General features: G+C 41.3%; 1 protein-coding gene across 3 annotated transcripts in view; it reads left to right on the top strand.

The window, feature by feature from the left end:
* Nucleotides 1-13: 13 nt before the first annotated feature.
* Nucleotides 14-16,460, top strand: part of CLASP2 (cytoplasmic linker associated protein 2) — a 127,747-nt gene continuing 111,300 nt past the window's right edge. For all 3 annotated transcript variants that reach the window (XM_026034979.1, XM_026034978.1, XM_026034977.1), the window contains exons 1-2: nucleotides 14-193; nucleotides 9,977-10,055. In XM_026034979.1, the coding sequence (XP_025890764.1) occupies nucleotides 14-193; nucleotides 9,977-10,055 (259 nt within the window). The remainder of the gene's footprint in view (nucleotides 194-9,976; nucleotides 10,056-16,460) is intronic.

Genomic DNA, 16,460 nt, shown 5'->3' with positions numbered 1-16,460 from the left:
GGCGGCGGGCGGCATGGAGTACTTCAGCGAGCAGCTGGCGCAGCGCGACGTGGCGCGGCGGCTGCAGCTGGGCCACGAGCTGCTCGGCTACCTGGGCGAGCCGGCGCGCAGCGGCGACCTGGAGCAGGACGCGCAGCGCCTCGACAGGGTCATCGACGAGCTCGCCGCCTGGCTCGCCTCCAGCAACTTCAAGGTGAGCGCGGGGCGCCCGCGGCGCGACCCCCGCCCGCCTGGCCGCGCGTCCTCGCCTGGAGGAATCGCTGTGGTCTGGAAGGCGCAGCCAGCGGCGCTTACTTGTTCCTCCTCGTTTCTGTCGAAGGAGGCGCTTAATCGCAAAACTTATTAACTTATTTCCTAACATTTTTTTTTTTTTTTTTGGCCGTGTCGTTTATTTATTTATGCATCTCCCGCCGGGGCCCGTGGGCGCCCCCCGCGCGGCTCCCGCGGAGCCTCCGCGGCCGTTTCCCCGCGCGCAGCCGCTCTGATGACTCACGCCTGGCGTTGCCCTGCGTGCCCGGCCGCGCCGCGGGACGCAGCGAGCGCCGCCGACGTGCGTGGGAGCAGAACGGGTGGGTGTCGCCCAGCCGCGGAAAAAACCGCCGCCGATGAGTTAAATCCCCCGGGGCAGTGGTGATAGCCGTGGCTTGTTGCGGCGTTTCCCGTGGTTTTGGGGCGCTGCCGTCGGCGGGTGGCGGTGTTGGCCCGCAGCGCGCGCTCCCCGCGGGGCTCGCCCACGGAAACGGCCCCGTTGCGGCCAGGGATGGAGGCTGCTGAGCTCCGCACCGCGGCGGCCCGAAAGGTTCTCCTCCCGAAAGGAAGGAGCTCCTTAGGTGCAGCTCGCTCCTCCGCGTGGCTTTTTTGGTGCGAGTTGTGCCCGCTATCAAAGATCCGGCCAGCTGGGAAACGTTTTGTGTTGCCTGCGTTGTACTGACTTGCTTTTCAACCCCCTAATCCTAGGGCAGATCTTGGTGACTGTAAAGGGGAAACCTAGGCAAGTTTCTATAAGCACCCTTGAACATACGGAAGAACTGGATATGTAAGTTACCCCCATAAAGCTAAAYAGAACTTGTTTCCTGCACTTTAAGCCACGCAGGCTGGGCGTTAATGCTTGGAACTCGCTTTTCCAGAGGTGTTTTTCCTGGAGCGGTGACGCGGGCGCGTTGTTCGCGCCTGGTGACAGCGGCGCTCTCGGCTGTGGCCACGCGCTGCTCCCCGTGACCTTGTGCTCGAGCGAGGCTCGTGCAGAGGGCCGCGAATCTGCAGAGCCGTCCATTAAAAATCCCTTGCATAATAACCTGAGACTTTTATTTTTTTTCAGTGCTGCATATGTACACTTATCGGTAGGTCTTTGTGCGCGCCAAGTTCTACTTCAAAGCAGGAACCCGGTGTTAATTGCAGGAGCACGATTGCTCTCCAGGGCCCGCGTCGGTCGGGATTTGCTGGAGCATTCCCATGTGTGGTGGTGCCTGCCGGCATCGCGGAGCGCCCGAGTAGGAGTCGGGGCTCTTCGGGAGGGCTGGTGCTTGTCCCTTACGTGGGTCGTGTGTGTGTCAGTGTTGGACTTCAGTTTGCTACTTAATTCATGGGCTGAATGCCACCATAAGGTAATGAGTTTCACAGGCCTATGTGTGTTCTCAAGGAAAATATTTTTAAAACAAGCTTTTTTAGTTGCTCTATTTTTAATATTTCACCAGTGACCTTTTTCTTTGAGGGATGCATAAACAGAACCAGAATCATCTCTTTTAATGTACCATTCTTGCTTTGTTTTTCTGAAAACTTTTTAAGTCTTCCAAGTAATTAGTCCCCCGCTATTGACATGGCTGTGCCTTTGGGAAGTGCCACGGCCTCGCATGGGCCTGTTGACCACAGCAGCTGGGCTGCGTGAACAGGAGTGACAAGTGGGCAGTGTTGGAGGAGGCTTTCAGAAGGTGCATTTCTTCCATTGTATGGATGATGAGTACGGTAGGATGATGAGTATGGATGATGAGTAAGCAATGAAACTGACCTTGGGTGGGCCACATATGCGTATGTGTCCCTTRCTTTTTGGGAAAACACGGGTCTTGCATGCAGTGCTGATCATCCTGAAAGAGAGGAATGGCTGGTCTGGGAGCCCCAGGTTCAACCTCATGCTGTGTCTGAAAAAGAAAGTGAAAAAACATTTGAGATGTTTTAGGAAGTCTGTGCCACACATACCAGAAGGGAAAGGAACTGGAGTGAATAGGAAAAGAGGGTTGCTCTGCCTAATAACTATTGGAGAAAAGAGAATCGGGATGCAGTAAACAAATACAGGCTCGTTATCAGAAATGATGATTGAATTGCCTCAAAAAGATATCAGCCACTTAAGAGCAGTTCTGCATTGTTTTTGAAATCTGCAGCTATTTAGTGTTTAATAAAACCCAACTGGGAATTTCAAGCTRAGAACAGCAGAGAGAGAAACTGTGTTGTCCTACCTAATTGAAAAAGAAAACGCAATTACCGGTTTCGAAGGTATAAATCAGAAAGGTGGAGTTAAGAATACATATTGCTTAATTTCTTTCGTTTTGTATATTAAGAACACTTCATTGATCTTATGCAGTGAAAAATAGCTTCCCAAAACTATTCAAATCCCTGTAACACCAGGGAGTGTTGCAAGGATCCACATGACTTGGCTCTTACCTGGGACCTCCCTCCAATGAAAGAGTTAAGCTCTGCCCGGGAAACGGCTTGCTCAGCATCCTGGTGTCCTGTTGGGCTTGTGTTTCAAACAACCTGGACTTTGCTCTCCCTTTTTGCATTTATTATTATTATTTTATAGCATAAATCTTTGTTGTCTAAAAGAGCCTTTTGCCCAAAAAAMTGAAGAATAGTGACCACTGGATCCACTGGTATAGTGATCAGTAGATCAGCCAAAAGAAAAACATTTTTGAGAGTTTTTTTGTTGTTGTTGTTGTTGCTGTTGTTTTTAAGGAACAGATAACTCGCACATAAGCACCAAGAGGAGATSATTAGTCAGCTGGTATTTGTTCTCATGCAGCTTTGAGCCATCAGGAAACTTCAGAAAGATGGCACAGTCCTAATGTTTTTGTTCATCAGATGTTCAGGTGAACTGAGCTGGGTAAGTCCTGTGCCCATTAGCCTATAATTGGCTCTGGGGARGAAAAATGGGAAAAGCAGACTTGGGATGCAGCTTGTGCTGAGCTGAAGGATGGAAATAGTGGCAACTCTTGCAGATGCTGGTTTCCAGTTTTGGGTCATACAGTTTCAATCAGTAAATTCCTTCTATTAGGTATTGCACTTTTTTACTGCTGATAGATATCTGCTGTCTTTATTGGGTTATCCTGGATGTGCATCTTGGTTCTTGAGATTTAATCAGCACATTTCTTACGGTTCTCTCAAATKTAGTAGTCATTTGGAAGAATTACAAGACTGTTTCAGCCACCAGGTTATACAGGAGTTAGACAATCCTGTATATCAAGCATTTTTTTAATGCAAGAAATATATTAGCAATACTTGTGACTTAAAAATGTCTGCATTTCTTATCTTTGTAATAGATATTCTTTTCTGTGAGCTGCAGTAGGAAAGTAAGAAATGGTCTTTTTTCATGTTGGAGCAGCAGATTTATTACTATGCAGAAAGAACTCTCTGTTTTACACTACTTATTTCTGCTTATGGACACTCTTGGTTTATTTTGGGTAAATCTTCAGAATAACTTTAATTCCATGCTTTTTCTAGAGGTAGTTTTAGCATCTAAGAGATACTGAAATATCAATATTACTATTCCTGAGTTCTTAAATTTGTGTGGTTTGGCAGGTATTTATTTTGGTTTGTCCTTAGTTCAACAAAAAGTCCAGCAGGAGGAGCTTTCAGTTTCCAGWTAGGAAGGTCAACTCCAGTTTTGTAAATACGCGAGACATAAATATTTAGGACTCTATCTGAGTCCTGGAAGAGCGTTATCAGCAGCAGTTAGTAACTTTTTTGATACTGTGCAAATATGTGAGCTGGAATTTGGAATACAAAAATGAAAGATTGGATGAAATGTAGATGCAGAGATCTGGAAAATGGGAAGCTCAGAAATGGCAAGAATCCAGTCCTACATTTTGGTGAKAATGATTCAATAGACAAATGTCAGATGTGGGACATGTTTAAGCAGCAACTTATAAGAACCAARTGTGTGGGTTGTTTTGGTTTGGAGGCTGAGTGCCAGTCATGCTGGATGCCGCAGGAAAGGCAAACGCCACGCCGGGTTGCACGAGGAGGGCTGCAACCTSCCACACGGTAAAATGGAGTAAACTGGGAGGCTCCTCCCAACCTTTATTTTTTGGTTACCATGGAGTTCCAAGGACCTCTATTTTCCTAGTTTTTATTAGGACATATTAGTAACTTAAACGYCTCCTCCGGTTGGTGTCAAAGTTGAAATTTGTTTGACTATTTCAACTATTTGTTGAAATAGTTTCCAAGTTCAAGACTCGGTTCTTTTTTCCTTGAGGAATGGGTACTATTTTTTTCATGTGATACGTATGTTTTATTCATGGAATATAAATAAACAATCAAATGTTAAGCAAATAGACCAAGCATCTCTCCTGAAGGGAGGGAAGGAAATTTGCAAGAAGTGTTAATTATTTTAAGTTTAATTAAGACTAGTTTTGTGCAACCTTTAATTACAAATGTAGACTATATAGTCCCAAATTCTCAGGGATCTGCCTTCTGAAGTGGAATTCACAGTTCTCAATTAGCCTGTAGTTTCAATACTTGTCATTTGGCCTAATTGTAATCCCTGTTTAAAAACACAGCTCTGTTCTTGCCTTGGCCATGCATTTTCACCTTTGTTCTTGAGGTAGCATATATATATGTACACATATGCATATATGTACTTCTTTTTCTTGTGGATTAGCTTTTCAGTTTTCCTGCAAGCTGATTTGTCTGGTACTGCAGCAGATTTGTGTGTACCAGATCAAACGCACCTGCAAGTGAAGCAGGGCAAGAGGACTCTCTCTTTTCCTGGTAACCTGCAATTTAATCAAAKCAGTGTGACATGAGACACCTTCGCAAAGACCTCTACAGGGAAGGGAATWACATTCCCCACAGAATGGGAATTGGGATAGCCCTCGTACGCAGGCCATAGTTGAACATGCATTTTTGTTTAGCAGCATTGCTGATTTTAAGGCATTTTTTTCCCCCTGGCTGCTTGCTGCTGATAGTGCATCAGCCCTTCATTGCCCTTTTGGGGATATGAACACAGTGAACAGGCACAGGGAGGAGCTGGTGGAGAAATGGCCCTGGCTGCTTCCTTGTCACACTGGTTTCCTAAGCAGGGTTACAGTTCAGCTGCATAAACACTCATCTCCTCATGCAYTAATGCGGAGCTGGTGCAGGAATAACTAGCAGAAAATGGGAGTTACTGCATTTTGAAAAAAACACAGTTTAGATGAGAGGGTAGCGGAGAGAATGAGAGAGCCCTGACACGTCAAGCATTGTATTCATTTGGAAATGCAAAGTTCTCATATGAAGTATTTTGGTAAAAATATATATTTAAAATGTAATATTCTTACAAATCTGATTGCCTTCCTACTGAGTCCTGCTTTTCARTGTGCTTGTTCTTCACATTTTTTGCCTTGTGGAAAATGTTTAAGCCAGGCAATCTCAAAAAGCAAATGGCTTAAGATGTCCTGTGTTACTGTATCTTATGCTTGTGTTTTGTTCTCACTGCCCTTGGAAAAATGGATATGAAAATTTATGGCAGTGATCAAAAAAAGGGAATATTTGGCATATCCTMATCTTGTGGCTGAACCTGTTTCTTTTTCTTTCTGATGCCCATTTTCTCACCCCTTCAGCCCCTTACTCATCTGCATGCAGCTTCTTTTGAAGTTTTTTGGAAAACTTCTCCATTGGGTTACTTGAAGTAAATTTATAAAATAGTCCTTATTGAAAAAAAAAAAAAAAAAAAATGGATATGGATCTGAGCTGCTGTTAGCCGGACTTTATATGAAGCCAAGTAGTTATTCCCACAGTAGCTGAGTGTGGAACTAGAACCGTGCTGCTGAAGAGGTAATTTGGGAGCCCTGGTGGTTGTGGCACCCACAGAGTGTGGAACAGTTCTGAGGTGCTGCTGTTGTCTGAGTTAAACCAACATGAAGATTCTGAGAGATTTTTTGAAAGAAGAGAAAGTGGCAGACTTTGAAGGGTGTTAACATGTGATTTTCAGGGTTTTGATTGGGTAAAGGTTTCTTGATTAATGAGGGGAAAATCTGCAACAGTTCTCATCATGGGAAAGGGCAGGAAAGTGGAGTTTACGTAAGCCTTAAAATTTTTGACAGCCTTTGGCTGACTGGTTTTGGCTGCTGTTCAGGAGAGGCCAAAATAACAAGGACCTCCCAGACCTGTGCCTGGGCAGAAGGACCTCTGAAACGAGACTTTTTCAGCAGCAAAATTTCACTCCTAAATTTCTGGATAAGTATGAGTGACTCATTCAGGCATCATCTGCCACTGTGGTTTCTTAAACTGCAGTGCTGAAATGATTTGTGGTCAGTCATCACAGGAAGATGAAGAAAAGAAGATAATCATAGCTGAGGAAGTTCAATAGTCTGTACCCCTTTCCAGACAGCCCTGGCTGCAGTCCGTGCAGTTTTATCAGTAAGAAAGAGTTGACTCTTTCGGCTCTGGCCTTTGGGGCACTTGGTTTTTAGTCTAAGCCACAGTTGCAACCATTGCTTTAAAGTTAGTGAACTTGATTTGTTAGATAGGGGAGGCTCTGCCTTTGCTCAAGAACTGCAGTGTTACCTTTTCTGTTTCTCCACGTGCTTTTAAATCTGTATCTTTGAGTAGCAAGGAGGAATAGGCAGTGAAGTGTCGTCTTCATTCACTTGTTGCTTCCCTCCACTAACCGCTCGGACCAGATGTTGAGCACGAAGCCCTTGAGGGCAGGTTACAGGAGGCCCTCTCTGCCCTTGTGATGCAGAAGGATAACGATACCTATGGAAACAGCCCATACACCTCCTGGAAAGTGAGTGCCGTATGTACTCATGAAGGTGGAAGAAGCCAGAGAATGGAAATAACACTTTCTTGTCAGCTAGAGTATCTAAAGTGTAGATGATTTAATAGCTTCAGCAGGGGGCATTTTGGTTGCTTGCAGCAGAGGTGGCTCCCTGACTGATGCAGAGTGGGAAAGTCCCCACAAGGAAGAGTGGAGCCTGAAGATGGCTTGGTTGGGACTGATGTTTCGGCYTGTGAGGGGGCATGGAATGCATCAAGAGGCTACGTCTCTGAAATGATTGATCTGGAGTAAACTGGAGTGGCAACATTAAGGAGAGGAAAGTGCTGTTGAATATCCCACAAAATAAGAGAATAGGAATGTATTGAGGGACGTGAATAAAGCAGGCAAGGAGGAAGAAACTTGGAGTGGAGCAGAATTAAGTTACTGATAACCAGAGTCGTCACTGTGGTGGCAGGAAGGCTGGTCCTGTTTATATTGTTTATATTTATAGTGTAAAATTATGGAGCAAGTTCGGGTGAAGGAACCTGCTGGAGTTTTCTTTTGCCCCCTTCTCCCTTGTAATGTAAAAAAAAAGTCAGAGATGGTTCAGATCCCATGGTCAAATCTTAACAACTGACCAACAGTGGTCACCACCACAACTGACCAACTCCTGTCCAATGAAGCTTAAATTCCTTTCCTGCCATGGGCCTCAAAGGCAGTAGTTAAATACCTCAAACAGTAGGGAGCTTTTGGATCGGTCTCAATTTACAAACCTACCACTATAGTAGTAAAAGCAGTGCTCATGCTGTCAGCTCTTGATGCATGTATTCTGTACAAACTAACCAGCCTCTTTCTAGGCACCAGGCAAAAGGCTTAATGTATATGTGGATAGACATAGGTCCAGTGACCTTTAGCCCTAAAGATATAACCCCATATAAGTCAGTGGGAAGGGCCCCGAGAGGCTTCTCTACTCGTTGCAGAGAGCCCTATTGACACTCGGTTCCACATAATGCCCCAGAGCTTGCAGCTTCTTGCTTTGTGCATCAGTTTTGCCCCAACTCTGTGGTTCTCTTGACTGCTGCTCTCATGACCCCATGTCAGATGGTAGTCCTTGCTCACTGCAGTCTCTCAGGACTTTGGTTATGTGTAAGGACTCCTTARGCAGGACTCACTGCTCAGATACCGAATGGATGGTGCCTACCAGAAGATGCTGAAGTTTAAAACGTTATGTAACASAGTTGTGTCGGGCCTGATTTACTAGTGATGGTAGCTTATTGAGTGTTTTCTGAGGTAGCATGCYTCAGTAAAAGTTACCTGATTTTCCTTTTGGATTGTGGAATGGGAGCCAGCTTTGCAGCAACAGTACTTTCCCATTCTTTCCAAGGTGAGGACCCATCGAGTTGTCTCGATTTACAGGAACCATAAAGGCTTATACTAAGTTGCAGGCCTTTGGCCATTACAGAGGATTCTGTATGACCTAAAGGGATAACTTGTGCTCTGCCAGGTTGCTCCTTTAAACYATTACTAACACGTTTCCTTGCCCTTATCTGTGAAGGCTACATGTTCAGGTGTTACAGAGGGTTTCCAGCACAGTTTGGTAGTTTTGCATTTCTAAAGGCCCAAGGCTAGTCTCGTGTCTCGTTCTGACTTAGCAAGGTAACTTTTCAGAGCTTTATTTAATCTTGTGCAATGTAAACAATATATTTCCRTATCCCAAACACGTCACAAGACAAAATTACTCATCAGGATATTTATATTGATAGCATTTACTGAGGTGACTTTTGCAAAGTAATTATTGAAATAGGGCTTACCGTGTTCCTTAAGCAAATTACTGGTAGACTTTTAGTTACAAAGAACCAGTGCCACAGTGACAACTGCTGGAATGATTAATCAAGGTAAATGTGGTTTCTGCATCATAAGAAGTGACTGAACTTTATCTGTTCCCTGGGATACAAAACCTTATTGTTCTCTTGATCAAAATAAAATATTCTTATGCAAATGAAATGCAGGGGATCTGAATTGATGTTAGCAGTAGCAATCACACAGGAATAAGTAGCCTATTACCTGCTCGTTATCAGGCCTTTGACCCCTTCTTATGTGAAGGTGCACATTTTCCATATGGTTACTGTTTTTTWCCCAGGTCAGACTTAAAAAGCAAGCAAAGCAAAAACTAGAGGCTGTGCTTTGTGGAATTCATTTTAAAATACTCTCCATCTTATTAATATTTTTTTCTTTGGCATCAGAATATATATTATATAATAATATAGACATAGTTCTCTTAAATCTGAGTTGCTGCTGTTCAGAAAAGTCAAGGTCTTCAAGAAGACTWTCAGAGACAACTGCCTTTGCAGCGAGGAGGGAGTCCCAAACCACCCTTGCAGACACCACAGTACTGGTGCCAGGAAGGTGCCTTGAAACTTGCCMCTGGAGGAGAAGTCTGATCCACAGGATCAGACCCATAGTAATTAATTTAGCATTTATATTTGAGTTCCATTTGTTTGCTTAGTGTTTTTAGCTGCCCGTTGTTTTTTTTAGTTTGTGTTGTTTTCTTACAGCTGCTTAGGAGCCTGGTGTAGGAGACCAGGCTGAGCTAGTCTGGCTGTTTTGGGATTTGTTCCTTGTTCCACGGCAGCCTTGACTTCCCGCTGCCACCGRGCTGGACTCCTGGCAGGCTTCTGTTAAAGAAAATGGGAACAGAACTGCAGTCATAATAAACAATGCAGGCGAAAATTAAGAACCTTTCTCAGTTGCCTAATCCTCTTTCTGTATTTTTTTAACATTTGTGGTTGCAAATACATTAAAAATACTGAAAAAAGTGAATAGCACCAGTATATGAAAAATTAGTGATAGTTTCCATGCTCCTCAAATCTTTGCTTTAATCAAAGTTTTTAGGAATCATTGGCTTTTGCATTAGAACTTTTGTTATCTTTGATGCAAGGTTTCACCATGTTTGCATGTATGTCCATAATTATATTTAAATTAAGATTTCTTCAGTGATTTGTATATCTAACGCTTTTGTTTTAACAGGTGGCATTACTGGGACTAGATGTTTTAGGTGCCTTTGTCGACAGACTATCAGGACGCTTTAAATCCTATATAGGAACTGGTAAGTAATTTTTTTCCTCTTAAAACTAAAAGGTAGAAGGCATACTTTCGTTGTATTTATTGAAGGGATGATAGGCAGAACACGTTGAAAACATTCTCATCTAAAGTAATTTAAAACAATGTACAAGAATGTAAATATGTTGGCAGAATATAGGAATCTTATTGCTCTTTGGGATTTGAATACTTCTTACAATAACTTGTAAATATTTATTTGTCATGTAATTATTGATCTGTAAGTGGTTGCTGTGATTGAAAAGAAATCCATGAATATGTTTTCTTTAAGTCTTGCCGTATTCCAAGACAGCCTTATTTGATAATGGCATTGGAACATGAGTGTTGTCTTTAACTTGCATTAAAGACTGGAGATTTCATTTGTGGATCATCTTATTTAGAGCTTTATGTTTGAAGTCTGTGTCCTCAGAGAGGATCATGCAGTCCCTTCCTGCTAAGCCCTTAAAAACTGGACTCTACCTTTCAGTAGTCCGAACTTTTTTTTTTCTTTATTCTTTTTTTTCTTTCTTTCTTTTTTTTCTAGAGAGGAGTGGGTGGGGAGGAGATAGAAAACACCCCTAGCATAAAATGTTTATTTGAATGAATTTCAAATTAATAGATCTACATGTGCCAGAATATAAAACAGTTGGTCTCAGCCCACCTAATCTGTTCAGTTTGTTTGTTTGCTGTCCTTGAAAAGAGATTGTGACATTACAGCATTAACATTGCTGTTTTATCACTATTCATACCAGAAGTTTCTATTTCAATGATCTTTTCCAAAATTAATCAGAATTGTCTTCCAACTTCCTTGTTCTTATGTCCCCCGCTATCTCAAATTGTTTGTTGAAAGCTTTTCTAAGTTTCTACCGTTGTGCTGTAAAGTGAAGAAATTGGCAACGATTTGAAAATTCAGAAATATAAAATATAATTCGTGTCAAGTTTTCATATCAGGTAAATTAAAGCATATTTCAGGAGCCTCCTGAAATAGAATATAGTAGAATATTCTTTCTACTGCAGTACAGTGTTACCAAATTTAATTCTGTTGTGCTGCAGAGGATTTTTGTTTGGCTACTTGGTTTTGTACAGGAATTCTGTCAGGAGCCCGGGGCATGTTGGGCTGTGTGAAAYATGAATTTCTGTATTGTTTCTATTTGTAATTATAAATGAAGCTGGAATAAATTCCTGAAACCTAGTCCTGTTTATGTTAAGTTTTGGATAGCACTTAAAACTACACTAACTTTACAAACATCTGGAAATCCTTTTTCAGCTATTTCTGGAATATTGTGAATATTTTGGGTCATGCTTAAATACCACCWATAAGAGCACTAATGTTTTGCGCCTGTATTTGAGAACTTTGAGGTTATGAGCAAAAATATAATTCTCAGTCTCTATAGCTTTGGTACAAAGCAAACAGAGCCAAAAATGAGTACTGATGTTGGATGACTGTTGAGCATATGTAGCRTCTGTGGACATAAGAAGCTGTAGGTTACAGTAATAAACTCTGGGGAGGCTAAGGAAAAGTGCTGTATTCAGCTGGAGTTGGGCTTCTGAGCACCTATAAAGCTAAGTCCTGATGAGTGTGTTGCACTCTACWGTCACTGTTGGGCATGGTCAAGCTGTATTAGCATCACCAGTGCTGAAAGGTCAGTACCAGCAAAGGCAGGRAACTGCTGTTTCCCTATTTTTAGATCATTCTTTAAAAATGATGTATAATGAGCAAGTGAGCAAGAAAAGCTGCTTTGCTGAATGCACCTTGAAGAACTAACTGCTTTCTAAATCATATTGGTGTGATGTGCTTTCTCCTCGTAAGAAAGTCTCAGAAGTTGTTCTCAAAGTTGTCAGATTGAGTTGTTAATTAAGCAAATCAAGCCATTGCTCAAAATATGAATCTTTATTTTTAATAAAACTTCTTGTAGTTTAAGGCAGTAGTGTTCTGTCCCAGTTTGTTACTGAATTTCCTAATAGCGTAATTCCTAAATAAATGCTTGTAAATCCATAAGCTTTCTTAATTGTTTCCAGCTCATCATTTACAAATCTTATTCATAGAATCACAGAATGCCCAAGGTTGGAAGGGACCTCAGAGGTCATCGAGTCCAACCCCGCTGCTCACGCAGGGTCACCTAGAGCACGTGGCACAGGGCTGCATCCAAGCGGGTTTTAAAGATCTCCAAAGAAGGAGACTCCACAACCTCTCTGGGCARCCTGTTCCTTTCACTTTGACCTTTCACTTTGACCTTTTATACAATTTATGTACCAATTGTCCCTGTTCAAAATTTTTATAAAGTGTGTTTGTCCAACAATAGGTTTTAATTTAAAATTGGAGATATGTCCTTTCTATCCATAAAAATGATGCTGAATAAAGCAATGATAAGGCAAAAACTAAACCAACCCTGTCCCTGCTCCTCCCTCCCAATACCCTGAAAACAACTGCAGTTTCCCCAGGATTTTTCTTTAAATATTCATATTGTACACATTGCAGTGATTATACATGAGCAAGACTCATTGTTCATCTTGAGAGAAATCACTTCTTTGGTTTTTGATGTAGAGGGAAGATGCTGTGGACATTATCCAGTAATTTATTATTGCATCTTGATCTGGGTAATATCATGTACTCTGTTCCATATTCGACCTTGCCAGGTAGCTGATAAATGCRATTGCTATCAATGTGCAGCTGAGCTGTGAAACAAAATCATCGTATGATGGACAGTGCTTTTGTATATGTGGCCTTATTGTTAGTGAATCCACTTTGCTTATTGCTCATTTGGAGCCTTTAATACGGGAGAGAGGAGAGGAAAAAAATCCCAGCCATATCAAGCACCTTGAAATGTTCTGTGGAATCATAAAAAAATTGTGTAAGCAAATACTTTTCTGTTGACTTGGAACATTTATGCTCTAAGAAGATCTAAGAACAGCTCTAGTAAGTCACTGTCTGCAGTGACTCTTTTGCAGATACTTAAAGAAGGTAAGGACAGGACAAACATACAGGGTAGWGTCTTCGGTTCCACCTCCTAGTTGTCAGCAACCTTGTGGTTTAGGGTCAGCCAAGGTAGCGTCCAGCCAGCTGCCCTTTTTCTACAAGTCTAGCTGGTTGCTTTTGAACCCTCACAGACTTGGGCATCTGCCGCGTTCTGCAGTAGTGCTGGGTTGCACTACTTCAGTGTGGCATGAAAAAAAGCACTTATTTTCTTTTGAATTGGCTGCCTGGTAGGAATTGAAAATAATTTTTGCTAAATCTTGCGTTGAGGAGGTGAGCTGTCACTTCTTATCTTCAGTGCCAGTCATGACTTTACACATCCTTTTATTGCCCCTCTGCCATCATTCCACCTCCATAAGAGTCCTGACCTAATTGTTCCTTGTACAAAAGTTGGTCCATATTTTTTTAATATTCATGTTATGCCTTTCAGTACCATTCTATTGTAGTGCTTTTGAGGTAAAGGAGGCATCATTGCTTAGATGCAACACGTAAGGCATAATGGCAGAGGAAAATTGACCTGATATATTCATTAACATATCTAGTGTAAAATTCTAAATTCTTTCGTAAGTAATGATAACACRTTCAGATCTGTTACCTAGGGTGATGCATCTTGCTGCCTGCCCCATGTTTTATGCTGCACTTAATCATTATGGTACCATTCCAGTAAGACCCTTTTGAGGACCAGTTGAAAATTCATCTGTGTTCTGTCAGCTGAGWTGCCTTGTCCACATGCAGAGCTCTTCCAGAGGCCTTTCCAAGCTTGTGATGTCTTTTGCATGCCGTGGTATCCTCCTCCTGGTAGAGCTTACTCTCAGTTTACTGAGTTTTTCACTGGTGCTACAAGAAACGACTTTTTTTCGTGTCTGCTGTATTACGTATCAATGACAAACAAAACAAAATCAATGAAAGTATTTTTCCTACTCTCTTACTTGGGAGTAGGAAAAAAATCCTTTTTTTTTTTCCCTTGAAACTGCTTTTGCACAAGGCTTCCATAGACAAACTGGGGAGAAAGCAACTATTTATGCAGTGTATCATTTTAGAGATGTTATTCTTTGGTGAGGGTCTAATTAGATCACTTGTTCATATGAGCACAGTTCATGTCATGTACTGCAGATTTGCAACTTGTATTGGTTAGATTAAAAAAAAAAATTAAGGTCCCAGTGCTAAGACTAAAAATGTTGGAAAACTCAAAAGCTGTTCTTTTTTTTTTTTTTTTTTTTTTCTCAAGTAGGTGACAAGATTGATACTGCTACACAGGAAATTGTGTTAGTAATTTGTGTGGTAGGCATTTATTACCTCCTGTTTTATTTTAATAAATATGGACATTTTTGGAAAACAAACATAAGAGAATTTCTACACAATTATTATGTTTCCATATATTAAAAATATGGTTAATTTCTAATTCAGTCACTACAATGGTCAATGCATTCATGTCGAGCAGGATTGCAACATGACTAGATCAATGGCAGATCTACACGTAAACGGCGTGCTAACTAAATTTTGGTTGTATGGAAGTATTTTCTGACATTAAAATATACAGAAATTTAAATATGTTTTTGTTTTACAAAACAAGTTTAATTTTAGGCAGTCCTGAGATTCTTACTAACAGTTACGAACGCAGGAAATAGTGGGATTATAGCATATTACCCAACCATAACATGTCAAAACATGTTTTCCTTCTTGTTGAGTTTCCCGTTCAGTTAATGTGGGGACAGATTTCTTTCAAGTGTGGAGGAAAAAAAAAAACTGCTGTGGCTTCACACCCATGAGAATAGCAGGCGCTTTGCTGAGAACCAAAACACGTGCCTGCTTCCTTCTGTCTGTCGCTGCAGTCTACACGTAGGCCATAAATGAGATTTGGGCAAAGCCAGTACAGTGGCTTCAAAACAGACGCTCCCAGCCATGCGAAGGGTGCGTTGGTGAGCTCTGTATTGAAATATGCAGTCTGATAAGAAAGTTAATGCAGTTGCCCAGGCAACAATCAAATATTACAATAATTTTCTTCCAAGGTGTTTTCCTCATCTGATTAACCACCTCACACAATGTCTGCTGCTGATATCAGTCTTGTGAGATTTGAAGAAAAAAATGAGGATGATATTGTTGTTTCCAGTGAAGATGCTTGCGAACAGTTGTTGGGCAATGTATGTTAGGATATGTTAGCTCCTAAGTCTAGAGGAATGGACTCTGGGAAAACAGAGCAGATTAGGGAGTAATTGATACCGCGTTACATCTTGTAATGTTTAATATCTACTGCTTGTTCTGTGACTAAAATAAAAGATTAAGGCATCTTGTGTAAGAGTATATGTTTACTCTGGTCCTGTTTTCCCAGGTGATGGCTTCAATCATTAAAGTATTATATGTAAGAAGAAAAACTGAGTGCTGTAATTATGTGCAAATGTGATGATAGAGCTTGGAAGGGGAGGGGGAAAAATGTTTTCCTCTAGTTTCAATTTTCTAAAAGGARTGAATGTCATATTGCTTTATTCCTGTCCCGCACCAGTTTCTAGCACCTTTTAAGTCCAATCAATGAAAAAAATGTTAATTATTTACCAAATTTTTCAGCTCCTGCCTGTGGTCCAGTCCCATCCACACTCATTGGATTGTAGAAAGTGGCGAGTTTGTCCATGCCAGTTGGCTAAGCGCTGTTGATCCTACCCACCTGAAGCTACCCACCAATAATGGAGAATAGATTCTGTTTCAGTCTTAATGAAGAAGTTTACCATGACATTTGTCAGCATATAGTGATCTAGTCTAACATTGGACTCCTGTTCATTTTCATATACAACTTCACAAGATGTCATAAAATTTATTTTTAGTTATCTGCAAGTTAACACTTTAATTATCAGCAAAGAAAGCTGTAGGTGACACTTAAGTGTAGGGCCAGCCTCAAAASTTGGACAAAAATTTGAAATTAGACTAAGTTGCTCTGGAAGTGTAAAGCAAGTCTTTATGTGCAAAAAGTTCATGATGCTGCTCATGAACTTTAGGAAAAGCTGYGTTAGGTATATATTGTAGATTTTTGTTCTTAAAGATATATTTTTATGTATTTCAGCAATTAGGAGTTTTTGAAAGGACACTTTTTTTCATTTCTAGGTATTTTGATTTTGTTCATTTTGAAATTATAAAATCAATTCAACAACGGAAGAAACATGTCTGCAACATTCCTGAAAGCATTTCAGTTCAGTTCACTTTACTAATGCTAATGAACTAATGATCAGTTAGTGATAGGAGATGATCTATCATTAAGATGATATTTGTAGCTTTTTGAAGCTGCAGCTTGGCTTGTGTTATCTCACTAAAGGAATCTGTAATGTGAAAATTAAAACAAAATAATGCTTTTTTTTTTTCTTCACTCTCTTCACTCTCTTCACTCTCTTCACTCTCTTCACTCTCTTCACTCTCTTCACTCTCTTCACTCTCTTCACTCTCTTCACTCTCTTC

The sequence above is a fragment of the Nothoprocta perdicaria genome, unplaced genomic scaffold, assembly GCF_003342845.1.
Source record: "Nothoprocta perdicaria isolate Ctin4 unplaced genomic scaffold, notPer1 scaffold_154, whole genome shotgun sequence".
Taxonomy (NCBI): Eukaryota; Metazoa; Chordata; class Aves; order Tinamiformes; family Tinamidae; genus Nothoprocta; species Nothoprocta perdicaria.
This window is presented reverse-complemented; position numbering and strand designations above follow the sequence as displayed.